At 41.1% G+C, this 18610-nt stretch overlaps 3 protein-coding genes across 11 annotated transcripts in view; 1 reads left to right on the top strand and 2 right to left on the bottom strand.

Annotated features, from left to right (window-relative positions):
* Positions 1-1504: 1504 nt before the first annotated feature.
* On the bottom strand, positions 1505-9217 carry ddx20 (DEAD (Asp-Glu-Ala-Asp) box polypeptide 20). Its single transcript, XM_005477975.3, has 11 exons — positions 9002-9217; positions 6353-6447; positions 5860-6028; positions 5649-5763; positions 5335-5477; positions 4767-4905; positions 4595-4653; positions 4110-4192; positions 3894-3999; positions 3066-3167; positions 1505-2935 (listed from the first exon to the last, which is right to left on the bottom strand). Exons 1-11 carry the CDS (start codon positions 9195-9197, stop codon positions 1755-1757), a joined length of 2388 nt encoding a protein of 795 aa, XP_005478032.1. The 5' UTR covers positions 9198-9217; the 3' UTR covers positions 1505-1754.
* A 1767-nt stretch (positions 9218-10984) lies between these two features.
* parapinopsina (parapinopsin a) lies at positions 10985-13491 on the top strand. Its single transcript, XM_003448294.5, has 5 exons — positions 10985-11368; positions 12144-12234; positions 12318-12555; positions 12647-12889; positions 13008-13491. The coding sequence occupies exons 1-5, from the start codon at positions 11038-11040 to the stop codon at positions 13146-13148; spliced, it is 1044 nt and encodes a 347-aa protein (XP_003448342.1). The 5' UTR covers positions 10985-11037; the 3' UTR covers positions 13149-13491.
* A 1259-nt stretch (positions 13492-14750) lies between these two features.
* Positions 14751-18610, bottom strand: part of LOC100697880 (cyclin-dependent kinase 17) — a 39032-nt gene continuing 35172 nt past the window's right edge. For all 9 annotated transcript variants that reach the window (XM_005477963.2, XM_019349742.2, XM_025901373.1 and 6 more), the window contains one exon: positions 14751-18109. Coding sequence is in view for 2 of the 9 variants with exons in the window: in XM_025901374.1 (XP_025757159.1) it covers positions 18072-18109 (38 nt within the window). In the remaining 7 variants the exon portion in view is untranslated. The remainder of the gene's footprint in view (positions 18110-18610) is intronic.

Raw genomic sequence — 18610 nt, 5'->3', positions numbered from 1 at the left:
GTTTCCAGTTCCCTATGAGCAGTATGGCAACTGTGGGAAGGAAAAGGTCCCTTTTAACAGGAAGAAACCTCCAGTAGAACCAGGCCCAGGAAAAGGCAGCCATCTGCTGCAACCGGTTGTGGGTGAGTGGAAAGAGACAAGGGCTACGTCCACACTAATGCGTTTTCGTTTGAAAAGGCATCGTTTTCTCCCCGTTTTGGCCTCCCGTCCACACTGAGACGGCGTTTTCGCTCAAGGAAAACGCAGTGTTTTGAAAACGCTCTCGAAAACGCATACATTTGAAAACTGTGTTTTCGCGTCGCAGTGTGGACAGCGAAAACGGAGACTTTTTCAAAACGATGACACATTTTAGTCATGTGATGCAGTCAAGTGACCAATTAAACTAAGATAACGGAAATGAGGCAGGTCAAATCGTCTTGCATTTCACACATGCGCAGTACTGGAACATAAGCCTTTTCGGCCATTTCAATGTGGACGCTCAACTCCGTGAAAACAACTGAAAACGATAGTGTGGACGTTTTCAAATCTATCCGGCTAGTGTGGTCATAGCCAAGAGCAGAGGGTGACTGGACAAAAGACTCACTATGCCAGAGTTTAATAATTAAATGCCCATAAAAAAATTATATTTTCAAGCTACCATTTCTCATCAAGAAGCCAAGAAGGGAAATGAGAAGGCAAAGATATGCCAAATTACACAAGAACCACACTGAACATCTTTTGGGGGGGAACCACACACACAGTGGAACACCATCAGTCATGGACTGGCCTCCCCACAGCCCGGACCTCAACATTACTGACTTGGTGCAGGATCATCTTAACACAGAACAAAGCGAAGGGCAGCCAGCAACCAAAGAAGAGTTTTGAATGTCCTTCAAGAAGCCTGGAGAACTATTCCTGAAGACTACTCAAAGAAATAACAAGAAAGCTTGCTTAAGAGAGTTCAGCCTGTGTTGAAAAATAAAGGTGGTCACACCAAATATTAACTTTCGAGTACAAAATGTTTTATGCCTTACATACTGCATTTCCATGTATATTTCAATCCACCACTGCACATATTTCCAGTTTTTCTAGCAAGATGTAAAGAAATGAGGGATGGCTCAAGACTCTCTACAAGTCATACAAACCAGGCACCATGGCAACAGTAATTACGGCCAGCACTGGTGCCTACAAACAAAATGTAATCTTCATGAGGACCCGTTTAAATAAACAGAATAAAGCAGCTGCACATGCACACTTACTCACTCCGACAGCGTTTGGAAGATTAAATAACCTTCCAATACGAAGAACACACATGCTAGATTAAGATGATTCCAGTTAAATGCAGATGACTGGGAACTGGGTGGGTCTAACATGCTTTTACTCCAGAGACAAAAGATAATCTTTGAAATGGTTTTTAATGTAGTCAAGAACTACCAGGTAATCCTCTTCAAATCCATTTTAGAGCAGAATACTGCAGTGAGTCTAAGAGGGCATACCGTCAGGAGAGAAAGCAGGGCCAACACAGTACTGCACTTGAAGATTTATTTTTTACATCACAACTTGACTGGAAAAAAACAAAATACATGTCCTGGTATTTTATTAGAAAAGTATTTATGATACCAACATGTTATGGGGGGGAGAAAAAAATAGTGCAACGTATACTAGCCAAAGTGCAAATATGAATCAAGTGGCGTAGTAGAGACACTTTATTTTTGGAAAATAGGATGATTAAATAAAAAAAAAAAAAAAAAAAAAAAATTCACAGTATCCACAACTCATTTTTTCATTAGTTCTTCCATGTAGACGGCATTCATACGATAAGCTGCCATCCAGTTGTAGGTTACATTATAGTAGCTTTGGTAGCCTTGCTCTTGAAAAGGGGACATGGAGGCGTAGTAATCATTCCAGGCTCTGTAGCAGGCTCTCCAGTAAGATTCAGCACACCACTCGTCCTCTTTGTCAGTGCAGTCTTCTTCTTCTTCTTTCTTTTCCCTCTTTCGGTCCCTTTTCATCTTTTCTGAGAGCTTTTCTTTCTGTTTTTCAGTCTCTTTTTTCATCTTTTTTGATTCTTCTCGGCGAGCTGGGGCCGGAGCTGTCTGATTGGTTTGCCTGCTTGATTTAATGCTCAATGCAGGTTCCCGGCTATCGGGAGGAGGCACAGTTCTCCCACGTGTTGCACACAGTGTCTGGTCAGAGTTTCTGAGTGGAGGAGGAATATAAGCTTTGGGTTTGGAGGGGCTTTCTTGTTGTGTGGGTGGAGTAGGTGGATGTGTCATTGCAATCTGAGGCTTAGTGACAGCTCTGTTCTCAGCTCCTGTGGTCTCATTTAAACTTTCCAGTGTCACATCATCTTCCATGTCAGATTCAGAGCTGGAAGAACCAGAGATGGAACTTGGAGGTGATTTAAGCTGTTCGACATTTCGTGTAAATATTTGCGCTCCATCATCATCGTCAAGTGTAAGATACTCCTTATGCCCATTCTGATCGCTGGGTTCACCATCCTCTCTGCCTCTGAACTCTCTGATGACCTCCACCGATCTCCCAGGACCTTTAGTGATGAAGTCCTCGAAGTCCCGCTCAGCCTCCTCAAAGGTCACAAACTTTGACCTGCAGTTCTTAAACGAGCTGAGAGGAGGGATCTTAGGCAGACTGTCTTGGAGCTCTTTTCGAGTCTGTGTCACCTGAGCAGGCAGAGTGTCCTCTGTAGAAGATATCTTTCTAGCATCCTCTTCACAGACCGCCTCTCGCCTGGGCGGTGGATGCTTCTTCTCTGGCTTTCTTTGACTGCCGGGCTCCACAGCTCGATCCTCAATGCAGTCAGACACAGAGACGTCAGGCTTTGTACGTCTTTTCTTCTCTGCTCTGGGAAACAGCCGGGATACCGGGTCTGGAGTGGACGCTTCGGTGCAGACATCCCAGTCGCACAGCTCATCCATCAACCCGGGCTCTATTGTGGCTAAAATGACAGCAGACAGATGAGACTGGAATGACTTTTACCGATTAATATTAAATCAAAAGTAGACATGAAGAGAAAAGTTGTGCATGCTGCAAGTAAAAACCCCACAGAGACATGAACAGGGACTCACATGGCAGCGCAGACAAACTGAGGCCACACTTCTGAGCGATGGCCATCATCTTGTTCTCCTCCTCGCCATGGCAACAGTAGGTCACAGCCAGTCCCTGAGTGCCTACAAGCAAAATGTAATCTGGATGAGGAGCCACTTAAATAACAGGAAGGGATAAAGATGAATGCAAGAGTCGCGTATAATGGGATGGCAGCTGCACACGAACACATGTGCACTTAGAGAGAGCGTATGGAAGCTAAGATTGAATAACCTCAATTCTGAAGAAAAGTTAAATCCAATTAAATGCAGATGACTGGGAACGTTCTGCCCTTGGTGGTTCGGTCAAAAATGTTATTATTCAGAGAGTAAAGAATTTACTAAATTATGTATAATGGAGTTTAAAAAAACAAAAACATCAGTCCAGGTCAAAGACGTATGCCACCAGAAGAAAAAGCTATTGCAATGTTTTTATCATTTTAAGACAATGTTGACAATGTGCTGGTGAATGGCCACTAAAATTGAAAGCAGCATAACGAGCTGTTTCATCAATTTGTAAATTCTAAGTAATATTTTTCCCAGAGCTATTCTAGTCTGGGTTTCGCATCAAGCTAATTGCACATCTAAAGAATATTGTTTCTTCCAAAATGTGAGCTGGAGGGAGAACCAATTCTACAAAAAATAAATAAATACATAAAATAAAAAATGATGCAATTTCTCTTCAAACATATTCTCCTGCTGCGGTGCCATTAGCCACCTGCGCTGCCTGACTTGGTGATGTGACAAGGTGAAAATGCTGAATGTCAAACAATGCTTGCTCTCGCTGCCTCTGAAGCGGCGCTGCAGACTAACCAAAACGTCCAGCTCGTCCAATTCTGTGCATGTAAGTTTCCCAATCCTGCGGCACATCCAGGTTTATCACCAAGTTCACCTTCTCTGCATCTATACCTCTTGAAGTCTGAAGTGGTGAAACACAAAGATTACTCATAACGTTATAAGGCTAACAGAAAAATGATTTTGAAAAATTCACGTAGACGTGTGCAAAGATGGAAGGTTTTGGCATCTCACCAGATCAGTGGAGATGAGCACCCTGCACTGGTAATGCTTCAGTTTTGACATTGCCTCCAGCCTCTGGTCCTGACTCAGACCACCTGCAGAGGCCAGACACGACACCTCATTAAATCTGATAACGTCAACTGAAAGTCGCTGGCATGGAAGCATTAAAAATACACACATTCACAACACTGTATGAAGGTCATTTTAAATATGTGCACTATTGAAATGCAAAATGTTGCCAGGCAACACTGCAAATCATAAACCACCTGGCCAAAGAAATAGTCACACGTACAAGATATTCAAGAAACAAATGAATGAATTTCAATCTCTAAAATTCAAAAGCAGCTGGTGTACCAGTATAGAAATGCCTCAAATTTAAAATGAAAGAACATTAACAAATCAACAATTCAAATAGAAATCAATTACCAGAGTTTTCAGTTTTACCATTTTTATTGACCCATCCTAACATTACTATACATCACATAAAGCAGTCTTACCAGAGATGCAAACAGCAGGCAGACCTTTGGAGGACAGGATGTCTGCCAGGTGCTGAGCCCTGTGGTAGCAATTCATCGCATTAGAATTTCAGAAAGCTTTTATGCATTCTATATAAAACAAGTGTAAAAAAATTACTTTTTCTTGGTAATAAATACAATCAGCATCACATACCGTGTGTGTAGGTTGGAAAACACCAGTGCTTGATTGAAGGGGATTTTACTGAACAGCTCTAGCAAGTACTGCACCTTCTCCTCAAAAACCTTGTGAGGTAACGGATGGGACTGAACCAGCTTGTAATACTGCTTCAGACCTGACAGGGGGCGACACAAGGACAACATACATGCTGTCATTAATTCAACCTGACCTAACAACTTTGGTCCTTCGAGCGGGACGTGCTCTGCCAGTGATGTGTGCGAATTAAAATTCTCGTGTTCTGACATTCACTCAAAATAAGCACAGAGCTAAAAATAGGATCCTGTGGAAGAGAAGAGTGTTTTTAAGAGTGCCTTAACTTAGCCTTGTTACTGTCAATCATATTACTCCCCCCAAGAATTTTCTGTCAGGAAATAATCCCATCAAACATGTCAGTTTTCAGACTTGGTTATCTCATCCATGTAGTCTTATTATGCAGAGTCTCTGTTGCTATGACAGCAATTTAAATACATTAAAAAAATGTCGAGAGGCCAAAACTCAGGAATCTTTCTCTTTTCTTTTTTCCACCTATTAAAGTGAGTCTTACCTTTCAGGCCCATGTCACTTGGATTTAGCCGTACAAAGGTGGGCTCTCTCATGTAGCGGGTGAGGTGCTGAGCAAGGGATTCTGGGTAGGTGGCGGAGAGTGCGAGCATCTGTTTGTTCACGGGCAGCGAGGAGAAGATCCAGCTAAAGAGGACCAGGATGATGGGTGAACTTTAGGTTAGGTTGGTTTGTAAATGTGGTTACGATATATAAACGGCTTCAGTCTAAATGTAGTGCTTGAAAAACACTCTGCTCGCTACAGCGGCCTGCTGCTCATTTAATAGGAGTGTAATCACAGAAATTGTATCCTCATACTTTATCTGTTCCTGGAAGCTGCCCTCCTCCAGCAGCTTGTCTGCCTCATCCAGAACAAACAGTCTGATGCTGGCCGTTGACAACATGCCCAACTCGATAAGCTGCTTGATGCGACCTGAGCACACAACCGGAACACTGTTACCGAACAAAAACAACAGCGGCGTGGCGATTACGTGACGTGGCACCGCCGACTACTATCCCGGCTTCCTACCAGGTGAGCCCACGGCTACATGACACTTCTTCAGGTGGGTTTTGTCCTGACTCACAGGCCTGCCGCCAATGAAAACATGGCACTCCAGGCCCTCCATGGCACAGCCTATGGCCATGACCACCGAGTGGATCTGCACCGCTATCTCACGTGTTGGAGCCAGCACAAGAACCTGCAGGAGGGAAAAGTGTCAAAAATGAAAAAAACAAAAACGCTTATACTCGATTGGGAGAAGATTAAGGATGAACAGTAAGACCCCAGAGCTAATAAGATTACATTTGTTCTACAAGACCAGGTGTAGCTCATCTTTATCAATCATTCTTCCCTTTCATTCATGCGTTTGACACTAAGCAGCTTAAACTCAGCAGAAGGCCATCTGCTGGTCATGAAATGATTAAATAATAAAACTTCCCCTTTCCCTCTTCTGATGATGTTTTACTTTAACCGTCCGAGTGCAAACGTAGGTCATATCCTCATAATCAAATATTATACTGACCTGGGTTGAAGGATTCTCCAGGACCAGAGAGTCCAGGGCGATGGTGCAGAACACGCATGTCTTTCCTGTCCCAGACTTGGCCTGTACAATCAAATCTAAAAGGAGAGACTCAGTGAGCGATGCACAACAGGGCTGGCAAATGACAGTTTTGGCATCAGCAGTTAATTACCATGACTGGGTGAAGTATTGCTGCCTAATCCTCAGCATCAAATCAATTGTCTCCTACCATGGTTTAAATTAACAAGTGTTTACCTCAAGTACAATGAAATTAAGCACATTCTGCATCACCGCTGCAGCCGAGAGCTTTTCCAACACACAGGCAACCTCCAGGTGGAAAGCAACTATTCTGAATTTGTACCTCGTAAAGGCAGTAAAATGTTTAAAGGCAATAAACACATTTGATCCCAAAGAGTGATTCAGAATCACGATGAACAGTTGTGATATCTATGATAGTCAAAAGAAGGACTAAAGAAGTACTTTAGTAGTACTAATGTAGTTGTTTCGAGCTTTTCAAAATAAAATACTTTTTAATATCCTTTAAAACAAAAAGATTTGTTCTCATTTGACCATGGCTTTGAGGAAAGTTTACAACAAAAGTCAGTGTACAGTCTGAGTGTAGTACAGTTACAGTAGATAGACAATAACAACAGTAACAGACTTAACTAAATGAAATTATACGATAATATAACAAAGTTCACAAAATAGAAGAAACTCTAATATATAGCTCAATTATAAATATCCAGAATATTGCACAGATGAAATATATATTATTGACATAGAAGCTGAAAACATGTAATTTGATATTGTATAAAGAAATGTTTTAAGAAACTACATTAAAATGTAATACATGATTGAATTATTCAGAGTAAAAAAATATTTGGATTACAGCTGAAGTCTCGGGGCCATATTAAGCTCTTTTCTAAACTAATAATATAGAAGATCTCTGCAGTTAGGTCCATAAAGTTTATATTCTTTTTCCCTGTGTACACATCACAGTGGATTTGATGAAGATGTGACTTTCAGCTTAATTCAAGGGGTTCAACAAAAGTATTGCATTAAGTGTTCGGGAATCAGAGGCACCATCTATCAAAGAGAGTGGAGTTAATGTTACGAACTATGACTGTGAAATCACAGGGATGCATGGCTGCCTGTGAATCTGGGCCTTGAGTGTTTATTGATGATGTGATTGCTGGTAGCAGGATGTACCTTGAAGTGTAAAGGGGAATTCAGATTCATCCAAGTGCTGCAAAACTATGCAAATGGAAAATGACTCAGAGCATCCTGCAGAAGCAACCCGAGAGTTTCAGAGGGCAAAGAAAGTGGAAATTCTTCCTGAACAGTTGATGCAACTCTTTAGGGTCTGGGGTCTTACTGTTCATACTTTTGTCAAACCTCTGAATTAAAGCTGAAAGTTTTCCCTTCAAATACATTTTGACAACTTGATTTAAAATTCACAAAAAAGCATCAGTGTCCACTTACTAACAGACCTAACTCTAACACACCCAGCTATTGTACCAACAGATTTTTAGATCAGATACACGATGCTTTGTCTCTACTGCCATGATATCACATGTAATAACCTTTTTACATTATGTTCTTTTAATAAGTCCAAATGTCAGTTTTGCACTAGTGGCCAAAAGGACAGGGAAGTATTTTTATTAATTTACCTCAGGGACAGTTATGAGTTGTCCTACATGAAGGAAAGCTAAAGTCTTTCTGAGGAGCACGTTGTAAGGAGATGCTGCTGGTAGCTCATGGGAGGAAGTCAAATTAGATAAACTACCTTTTATCTTTTAGCTCTCATGTGTTTCTATTTCCAGATAATATTACCTCCCGACAAAGGTGTTCATGTGTCTGGATAAAACGGAAATAGGCAGGCAGATTGGTGCTGTATCGAAGTAATGTGCCGACTTTACTGGACCAGTGAGATGAAGAGTTAGCTGAACCGGGAAGCAAAGATTTGGATTTACCAGTCAAGCGTGAAGCAAGTCTGGGTTCAGCGTTTCACCCAAAGACACTTCACATGTAGCCTAGAGGAGCTGGGAATCGAACCGCCAACCTCCCAGTTAGTAGATGCTCTACCTGATTAACCACAGCCACCCAAGTTTTAGGTCCATAAATTTGCCCATAAGTGTGTTTTTTGATTGCAGTAATAATAATTATAACAATAGTTTTTCATTTCATATTTATGAGGAGATGCATAAGCGGACGATAATGAATGGATAGATAGATTTGAGGCATAATATATCACATCACATTAATCATTTGCGTCTAAATATGTATGACCAATATGCTTTGCAACAAAAAATTTAAATTAAAATACTTTAAAAAGTTGTAAAAAAAAAATAACATAAAATAATGATGATGATGATGATAATAATAATAACAATAATCATTTTTAACTATAGTGCCAGTCATGTATCTGAGCAGACATGCAAAATTATATATGATGGATAGATAACAGATTCTGATCCCTGATGTATGTAATGCACTAATGTAAGTTAGTGATTTGATTTCACGTGCATACATAAGGTATTTTGTTGCTCTTTTTATAAAATCAATTATAAGTTTTATACACTGAAAACTTTATTTTTCCTACCCCCAACACACACACATGTGAACCCTCCCGCAGTTTTGTTTTGCACCCACCGAGTCCGCAGCGGCCGAGCGGGATCGCCTTGAGCTGGATCGGAGACGGCTTCTGAAATCCCGCGGCGGACAGTCCGTCCAACACGGGCTGAGACAGCAGCAAGGAACCGAAGTCGATCCCCTCCGACAGAATCACGTCTTCGGTCCGCTTTCGCGCTTCGATATCGTGAGCTGCTTTCCTGACGGAGGTAGCCATGTTTGCTGTACTGTTTACTGCCGGTGACCCGGTTAAAAAGCAGAGACACAGCTGCGCTTTAGCGCCCTCTAGCGATGCGGAGGGGAATTAATTTCTCTGCGCAATCATCTGGGTGTGATTGGTCGATTACACACTTTTTGGCAATAAATCTTATATGGTTGGAAACCCTGTTTATTTCCCCCTAAGTGGTGCTAAATTTTTAAGGAAAATGCATTTGTGGGCTGAGCAGCAGAGTTGATTATGTGGGCTGTGTCCATGAAAAACTTGCAAAATCTTCTCTCCCAATGCCAAACAAAGTATTCTGCTATTGAATCTTGTTTGGTGCAGTTTATGGGACTGTATTTTTGAAGTTTGAAGATGCATATTAGCAATTTAATGGTTTATTCATTTGGTAGCATGTGGAAGAACCATCTGGTACCTCCTCCTCATGCTGGTCACCAGCTTGGTCACGCACTGCTGTGGGATGGTATCCCATTCTTTAAGCAGCATTTGTTGCAAGTCAGCCAATGTGTCAGTGTTGGTGACTCTGGCACAAACAGCACACCCAAGCTGACACCACAAGTGTTCGATGGGGTTGATGTCAGGACTGCAGGCAGGCCATTCTATCATCCTCACTCTTCAATTCTGAAGATAGTTTCTGATAAACCTCATTCTGTGAGTTTGAGCATTATCTTCTTGGAGGATAGAGTTCGGTCTCAGACAATGGAAATAATGGATTGCCACTGGTTGGAGAATTACATGTTGAGATTTCTTTGCATTAACAGTACAGGAGTATTTATTTATGGCAATAAGTCAATAACCCAAAAGTTCTTATTGATGGCCTTTAACAGCTCAGTGCAGGAAACTGTCTTTTGATGAGGTTATTAGTTACAGCCAATGTTAGTTAGTGTCTTAACTCTTAAAAAAGAGGAATTATTCATTGAGTTTTTTCAGCATGCCAAGAAATTGCAAATGTAATCACATATAGTTTTGGGGAGCAATATATTAGTGATTAGTAAAGTGCTTATGGATGGATCCATAGATCTGTTGGGCAGAAAATGTAAATGAGATCTTCAAGGTGAATTTAATTCAACAAATCACAATGTCATTTTTTTCTGTTATTGCACCTTTTCTTTTTTAGCTTTATGGATTCATTCATTCATTCATTAGGAGTTGTGTAGGTATTAAGGATGATTATAAACAGAGACACTGACACTGAGCTCATTCTCAAATAAGCCACGAGTTAACCAGTTTGTGTCATTAAGTGACTCAATCAGGCTAACGTCTCATTAGTTTTTAATGAGAGTACATAAAAAGGCAAGGACAGGTATCCATAAATTACCAGTTTATTCCATTATTGGCTACAAAATGTGTGACAAACCAGCAGGAATTCTGTAGACATATCGGTCGATCCTGTATGAACGTTTTGCATCATTACTCACGAGCAGCTGTAAATTGAGCAATCATGGAAAGTGCAGTCTTAGAGGCTATCAGACAGAATTATTCTCTCCACAATCCGGCTCGACGGATTTTGTTTTCTGAGAATTGCAAGTCATCTACGGCCTCCTCTCCTCTTACTGGGCTTATTTAGAGGGCCTCGCTTCGCTCTCAGAATATCAAGCACGCAGTATCTGTTGAACAGTTTTGTAGTTGTTCTTATTGCTACATTATTTATCAAATGATTAAAAAAAATGCTAAACACATACCTGAACTTGCTATTTTATTTGCCTTGCTGACAATGTGGCCATTTTAGAGTTAGATGTGTGGGATCTGACACTTTTTTGTTTGTTGTTTTTTACCAGGCATCACTGAGGTTTTTCATACTGTCACCAGATTCTTCTCCTGATCTTCACAGAGCAAAATGGAGAGTGCTGCCTTCCACAGAAACTCTTCATCATCTAACAGCTCAGCCAACACGGAGCTCTTGTCCCGGACTGGTTACACAATTCTGGCCGTTATCATGGGTGTGTTCTCTGTGGCAGGGATCATCCTCAATGTCGTGGTGATTGTGGTGACGGTGAAGCACAGACAGCTAAGGCAGCCACTCAGCTATGCCCTGGTTAACCTAGCTGTTTGTGACCTGGGCTGTGCTGTGTTTGGAGGCCTGCCCACCACAGTGACCAGCGCCATGGGATACTTCAACCTGGGACGTGTGGGCTGTGTGTTAGAAGCCTTTGCTGTTTCCTTTTTCGGTGAGTCTACATTTTCTTTTTCCTCACATAAATAAAAGAAGAAATACAATAAGGTATTCTAGTACAAGTAAAAGTACCTCAAGTAAAAGCATCTGAAGAGAATTTAATTATATTATGTCAGATTTGCAAAGCTGTATCTGAATAAACAATCAAAAAAACACAAGATCTGGAACAGTGTCCTTTGGACAGATAAGACTATATTTGAGATGTCTGGATCTATTGCAGAGAGGTGAAAACCAAATACAGCACATCGGCACAAACACCTCATACCAGCTGTTAAGCACGGTGGTTCAGAGGTGATGATTTGTGTTTGTTTTGCAGCTGTATACCAAAGTATTGTTGAGACAAATGTCAGTCTGACAGTTAAAGCTTGGCCACAATGTGGTCATGCCACAGATAAATGATCCCAAGCACAGCAGCAAATCTACAACAGAATGGCTGAAAAAAGAAAAGAGTCAAGGTGCTGTTGTGACCTGGTCAAAGTCCAGACCTTGCTTAGTATTTCAAATGCACGCAGTCCTGTGGAAACTTTCATTTTCTAATGACCGCTTTTGAACTTTTTGAGCTTAAAAAAGTTACTTAAAGTGAATTATTTAAGATATTTTGAAGGAACTGTTTTTGTTTGAAGTTACATTATGTACTATAGTCCATATATTTATAGTTAATGTCATTAAAATAAGATTAGCATTTCTTCCTTGAAATGTAGCACTCAACAGTGTGCACAAATGCAACACTTAGAACGCAAAAGTCATGAATTACTTTCTCTTTATTGCAGGTATAGCGAGTCTGTGCACAGTTGCAGTCATTTCTGTTGAACGTTACGTAGTGGTGTGTTATCCCATGGGTGCGGTCCTCTTCCAGACCAGGTACAGTAGTGACCATCAAGGTCTCACTTGGGAATGTTCCTTGTTGTACCAAGCATGTCAGACACCATCTCTGTTGTCCTCAGGCATGCAGTTGCTGGAGTGGTACTGTCCTGGGTGTGGTCATTTGTGTGGAGCACTCCACCTCTGTTTGGGTGGGGAACTTTTGAGTTGGAGGGGGTCAAAACCTCCTGTGCTCCTAAATGGCATAGCCGTGATGTTGGGGACATGTCCTACATGATAATATTCTTCTTCCTTTGCTTTGCCTTGCCCTTTTCTGTCGTCATGGTTTCTTACTCGCGGCTTTTATGGACTCTCCGCCAGGTGAGCAACAAAGAGGCTGCGCACACCTTATATTTTTGTTGATTGTATTGAAAACATAATGGAGTCCTTTGCCCTTGAATGTTTTTCCTAGGTGACCAAGCTGCAGGTATCTGAAACAGGAAGCACAAGTCGTGTAGAGGTGCAGGTGGCGCGCATGGTAGTGGTGATGGTGCTGGCCTTCCTAGTCACCTGGCTGCCATATGCCGCACTTGCACTTGCTGTCATGATAGACTCCAGTCTATATGTCGACCCTGTCATCGCTACCATTCCTGTGTACTTTGCAAAAAGCAGCACTGTCTACAACCCCATCATATACATTTTCATGAACAGACAGGTAAGCTGGTTTAAAGTACACTGAAATTCACACATACAAACAAACACAAAGAGGGATTCAGGCTCATGCTGTATGTTCATGACCAACCATGATCCTGTGTTTGTGTGTGTGTTTCCAGTTTCGAGGCTACACTGTTGCTGCGGTTCTGTGTGGATGGAACCCCTGGTCCTCCGAGCCGCAAACATCTGAGAACGAGACCACTGTTGCGTCTGTAATCAAGACCCCCAAGAAAATTGTGCCTAAAAAATCTTTGGAATAGAAATGTGTAGAAATTATTATTATTATCACTCCAGAGGCGCATCCTGATTATCAGAACAAAGTCAAGACAACTTCTGCAATGTACTGCAAGATGGTTTTCACAAACGTAAACAAAATATCAGAGAGTAAAAATGATGCAATGAGGAAGAAGGTTGCACAAATCTATGTATTAAGGCATAAAACATAACAGTAATAAAAGCAGCAGTAATAAAAAAAAAAAAGATTTCCCTGTTCAGGCAGGCTTCTTTTCCTTTTATGTATTCAGACAACAACACAACATCTTTCTTGTCCTCTGTCATTGATATTGTAGATGGTGTCATTGCTTTTTATCTCTTTTAAAGAATAAAAATACAGTTACATTAATCAAGAACTATTGAGACTGCACAACTCACAGTTTGTTTGCAGACATTATTTAAAAGATAAAACCTCACATATGTGAGCAAAATAGCCTCTGTTTACTTCAGTCTGTCAGTCAGGAGCTGAATTATCTCACCTGGCTGAAACACTGGCACACTTTTTAGGTACGCCTCTTTTGCTTTCAGATCTGGTTTGATTTTTTTGTGGCATAGATTCAGCATAGAGGAAACATTTCTCAGAGATTTTGGTCCATATTGAAATGACAATATCACACAGTTACTGCAGATTTGACAGCTGTACATCCATAATGTGAATCTCCCATTATCTCTCATCTCAGTTTCTCTGTTAGATTGAAACCGTCTGAGTACAGTGAACTTGTCATGTTCAAGAAACCAGTTTAATATGATCTGAGCTTTGTGACATGGTGTCAGCAGTCATCAGAAGATGAACACACTCAGGCCCCAAATGTGCCAAGAAAATATCCCCCTCGCAGTTACACTGCCACTATACACATCAGCTGTTGATACAAGGCAGGATGAATCAAGGTTTACATGTTGTTTCTGACCCTGACACCTGAATCCTGCAGCAGAAATCGAGACTCATCAAACCAGACCAAGTTTTTCCAGTCTTTATTTGTCCACTTTTGGTGGTCTTCTGCTGCTGTAGCCAATCTGCTTCAACGTTCAATGTGGTTTGTGCATTCAGAGACGCTCTTCAGCATGCCTTGGTATCTGAGGTACTGTTGCTTGTTCTTAGCTGACAGAACAATCAGTTATTTAAGTTACTGTTGCCAGTTTGAAGCGGCCTGTCCATTCTCCTCCTACATCTGGCATCAACAAGGTATTTTCTCCCAGAGAACTGCTGCTCACTCTCTTTATTTGGACCACTCTCTGTCGACCCTAGAGATGGTTATGTGCAAAAATATCAGCAGCTTCTGAATTACTCAGACTAGCCCATCTGGCGCTTCATGCTACAATCAACAGGTCGTCTTGATCATGTCTACGTGAATAATTGCATTGAGACGCCGCTATGTGATTGGCTGATTAGATAGCTGCACTAACTAGCAGTTAAATAGGTGTACCTAACAAAGTGGACCTTAATTTTCACAATGAAGAAATGTAGGCAGAAGCTAAACTAGAAATTTATGTTTTGCAGCAAACTGCTAAAACCCTGTGATAGTAATAGTAAAGAACACTTGATAGTAACGTATATTCAAAAGATTTAACACAAGAAAAAAGTAATTACATGATTTTTAATTTTTTATTAGGTGTACACATCCTCTTTGCTTCTTAAGGTCTGTCCTTCTATATAACCTTTATGGCTTTCATTGATTGAAAAACATAAAATAAAATCAATCAAAATAATCAGTGTCTTATACTCATTTTGCAACATGATACTTCATTTCAGCCTTTTGGATCCAGCATGTAAAACAGAAAACAACTAAACCTGTGATAAGTTATGTCACAGTTTGATCATTCACAGTCTCTCACGCCTTCCTAAATAAACACAAATGCAATCATACCCATCCTAGTACCATGGCTTTTTATTGATTACAGAAATATTGCTACGACTGAAGAAAAGCCAAAAAAAAAGCCAGAATGTTAATAGCTGTATCAAACCTGTACACTTTTGTATATACAGAGTGGGGGACCATCTATGTACATGCTACATACTGTCACACTCTGGGAAAATAAGTAGTCCTTCTGACAGTTACTGACATGTGATCATTTTCTGAATCAGTTTTATAAAAAATTAAGAAAGATGCAGAAATGACCCTGTCAGTGCCCGAGGTACAGGAAAATCCAAACTAAAATCACAGGCCATCTCACAGATACAGTACATGTTAACATGTCAGCAGATTTTGGTGTGTGAAACAGTTGTGTGCTTGAACACCTGGTGCTTGGAGGACTTACTTTGGTCCTATTTTTCTTTTTTGTTGTTGTTTTTTGGCAGCCTGTAATAATAACAGCATGAAACAACAGTGTGTCTGAGCGCTTCAAGTCCTGTTAAATACTCAGCCCAGTTAGACGGGCTACATGACAGTTTCTGCTGTATTATACACGTATTGGATAATTCAGATTTTTCATTCAAACTATTTAGTCCCAGTGCTGCCTGCACGTCACACTTCTGTCTTCGTGTACGGTACGGTCTCCAGATGGTAAGGTGGTGTTTGGTGTAGAGATCACGTGACAAGGTCATAATGTCTCATGCAAAATTTAAAGGAGGTATTCCTTCTCCAGCAGCAGCTATTTCATATACCAATTAAAACCACTGGTGTTCAATACAGAAACATGCTTAGAGAGATGACAAGAATAGACATGGGTAAGGTAGTCTCTTAACAGCAACATCTGAGTCAAATAAACAGAGAACGGGTGACAGAAATTGACAGGTTGATGCTGATAAATTGTACCTTGCATACAATTTAAGCCAGCTTTGCAAAGGGTTTCAGGCCACTTCTATCGGGGATGAAACATACAAGACGATCTGTACCTCACAGCATCCACAAAACAACACAAGGAATAAGTCCTGAGCTCAAGGAATGTGCAACACGTCCCCAGCCAGTCACCTACTGTAAAGACTGAGAACAGCATCCTGGAATTTTCTTTGCTTCTGACAAGTAAAACATATGATCATATATACAGATTAAAAAAAATAATACATAGAGTTGGGATGGGAAAGGTGGGGATGTTGGATGATCCACTCATGATCTAAAGAGATAAAATTGGGTGCAAATATGAGGTGTGATCAAAAAGTTCTGAGAACCTGTGCATAAAAATCAAATGTCTCACCAGAATAAAATTTACCAATGGTATGCGCAATCAGCTTCCAACACGGCTCTTATTTTTTGATCGCTCCACTGAAGTCTCGTTCTGACCACACAGTGTGCACTCTGAGATTGCACCATGGGCTAAAAACTTCTAATAGAAAATATAAACTTCTGTTTCAAACTGACACGGATTTTGTGCGAAGTATCAACCCTGATGATGAGACCCGGGTCTTCAGCTTTTACCAAGGAGTGTTCTGAAGGCAGCGTGTCAGATAAGGAGTGAGACTGGGAGTTTCCTATTGTAATGTTCTACTGTAATGTCCTGAGGAGCCTGAGGGGGAATCCATCTGAACTGCAGTGCATACCAGTGTACCATCACGTCTTGGCTAACCAGCACAATCGCCATGGATGAAGGGTTGTCGCTTTAAGGAGATCCGGCATTAATCATGGAGGCACAGGTATGGGGCTAACAGAACTGGACTTCCAGTGAGACAGCTTCCTGTGCACCTCTGCACTGCGCTGAAAGCACTCCAACGCAACATTGGCCAGCTTTGGATTTTTATAGACATGTCCTCAGGACTTTTTGATCACCTCTTGTAGAAGAGCTCAACATCAACACCTGCACATCAGACAACAAATCCAGACAACTTCTGAGTCAAGGCAAAAGAGGAGGGAGGTGTCTAATAATAAGCAGGTTAGGATTTGTACACTTTTACCTCTCTGTCCTTCAACGATAACTTCCTCATGTACAGAAAGAGGAGCATGTTGCAGCGTAGTGTTCTTTACAGCATATAAGAACGTGACAAATATAATTTATGTCTACTACTGGTATGTGGATTGCTGAGTGTTTTTAACTGCAGTAATGATTTGTGCAATATATCTGTCCATGGGTGGTGAATTGCTTAACTTTTTTTTGTTTTTTGGTTTATCTGTTTGGGTCTTCTTCATTTCAATATCACTGGTGTGTACTTTACGTCCTATCTGCTTCAGTGACTGATGAGGTAACATAATGACAGCCACCCGGACCTCTAATGAACAATAAGGTGCAAAAATCTACCTCTGTAAACTCCAAAGATCTACACACTTTCAAGTGAGCCGTCAGCATGTGAGTGTGTTTTTAAGAGAGAAAGAGAAAGATGGAGAATGACAGAAAAGCAGAGACTGATTGCATTTAAGGGTTATGTAATAAAGGGCTGAGAGATCAGGCGAGGGTTTAGAGTTGAGGTGCAATATTTAGAGTTTGGATTCAGGCTGAGGTGTGGCATGAAAAAGCTTCTAGTTCTACAGCTCAGTCTCTTTATATACAGCAATAGTCTGAAAGAAAAAACCATGAAAGAGAACGTCGGGGTTCCACCTCTCTCTTTCTTTTCTTTTCATTCAAGTCCGTTCGAGACTCCTTCGTCCTCATACAGCAAGGTCTGTTTTAAAACCAAGTCAGCTCACATCCTGAATACTGCCCCGTACTGGGCAGCAGTAGTAGCAGCAGCAAGGAGAATCAGATACTCTCCGACTTTTCTTCCAGCATCACACACATTTTTTTCTCTTTTTTTATGTTTGGGTTTGAGCTGAGTCTTTATTTTTAAGAATGAAATCTTCAGCCTTAGTTTTGTGTGGGTTTGTTGTCATTTTGCAGTGTGTGTGTGTCTGTGTCTGTCTTTTTTTTTCAGTCAGTATGTATTTATGTGGCAGGGTGCGTGTGTGTCACTCCTTCAGTGTGTAGGCGGCAGGGTCAGTGGATGTATGTCTGACAGACAAGCTCCACGTGTCACTGTCCTCCTCATCTCATCGCCCCCGCCAGCACTAAAACAGCACACTCTGCCTCCTGCTCTTCCCCTGGGCTGAGAGCAAGACAGAAAGAGGGAGAGAGACAGAGGAAGACAGGGGAGAGAGAGAAAGATGTGAAAAACAAATAAACAAACAAACATTTGGATTTGATTTGGACACTCAAACACTGTAAATTTCACTCCATGCCAGCGACACACAATAAATTCAATAGGGTCCAGAAACACCGGATACACTCTCATAAACGCTGCAGCGATTTGTTTCAGTATAATTAATCACACAACTTAAACTTAACCAACTAGTCAATCAGTCTGGAAAACATCACAAAACAGTGAACAGTATCTGTGTTACACCTTTCACTCACTAGTTGATAAACATAAATATTTTACTAGATCGCAAACCTACAAATCATCCAGTCAGTTTCTCTGCGTTGACCGCTCGACTGACACGTTTTCTAGGGGCTTGATGTGCAACCTGTCAGCCTGAAAAGGTTCAGTGAGGGTGTATGTGTGCTGGAAATGCCTGGCTCACAGTGAACGTGACAAACCTTGCTTTAT

The sequence above is a fragment of the Oreochromis niloticus genome, linkage group LG20, assembly GCF_001858045.2.
Source record: "Oreochromis niloticus isolate F11D_XX linkage group LG20, O_niloticus_UMD_NMBU, whole genome shotgun sequence".
Lineage (NCBI taxonomy): Eukaryota > Metazoa > Chordata > Actinopteri > Cichliformes > Cichlidae > Oreochromis > Oreochromis niloticus.
The sequence above is the reverse complement of the archived record's forward strand: the minus strand, read 5'-3'. Positions and strand labels throughout refer to the sequence as shown.

Coding starts and splice junctions, on each gene's coding strand:
- ddx20 (XM_005477975.3), bottom strand. CDS start 9,197: ATGGCTACCTCCGTCAGGAAAGCAGCTCACGATATCGAAGCGCGAAAG. Junction 6,029..6,352: donor TGGAGAATCCTTCAACCCAG/GTCAGTATAATA, acceptor TCCCTCCTGCAG/GTTCTTGTGCTGGCTCCAAC. Junction 5,478..5,648: donor AGCTTCCAGGAACAGATAAA/GTATGAGGATAC, acceptor GGTCCTCTTTAG/CTGGATCTTCTCCTCGCTGC.
- parapinopsina (XM_003448294.5), top strand. CDS start 11,038: ATGGAGAGTGCTGCCTTCCACAGAAACTCTTCATCATCTAACAGCTCA. Junction 11,369..12,143: donor CTTTGCTGTTTCCTTTTTCG/GTGAGTCTACAT, acceptor TCTTTATTGCAG/GTATAGCGAGTCTGTGCACA. Junction 12,235..12,317: donor GCGGTCCTCTTCCAGACCAG/GTACAGTAGTGA, acceptor TGTTGTCCTCAG/GCATGCAGTTGCTGGAGTGG.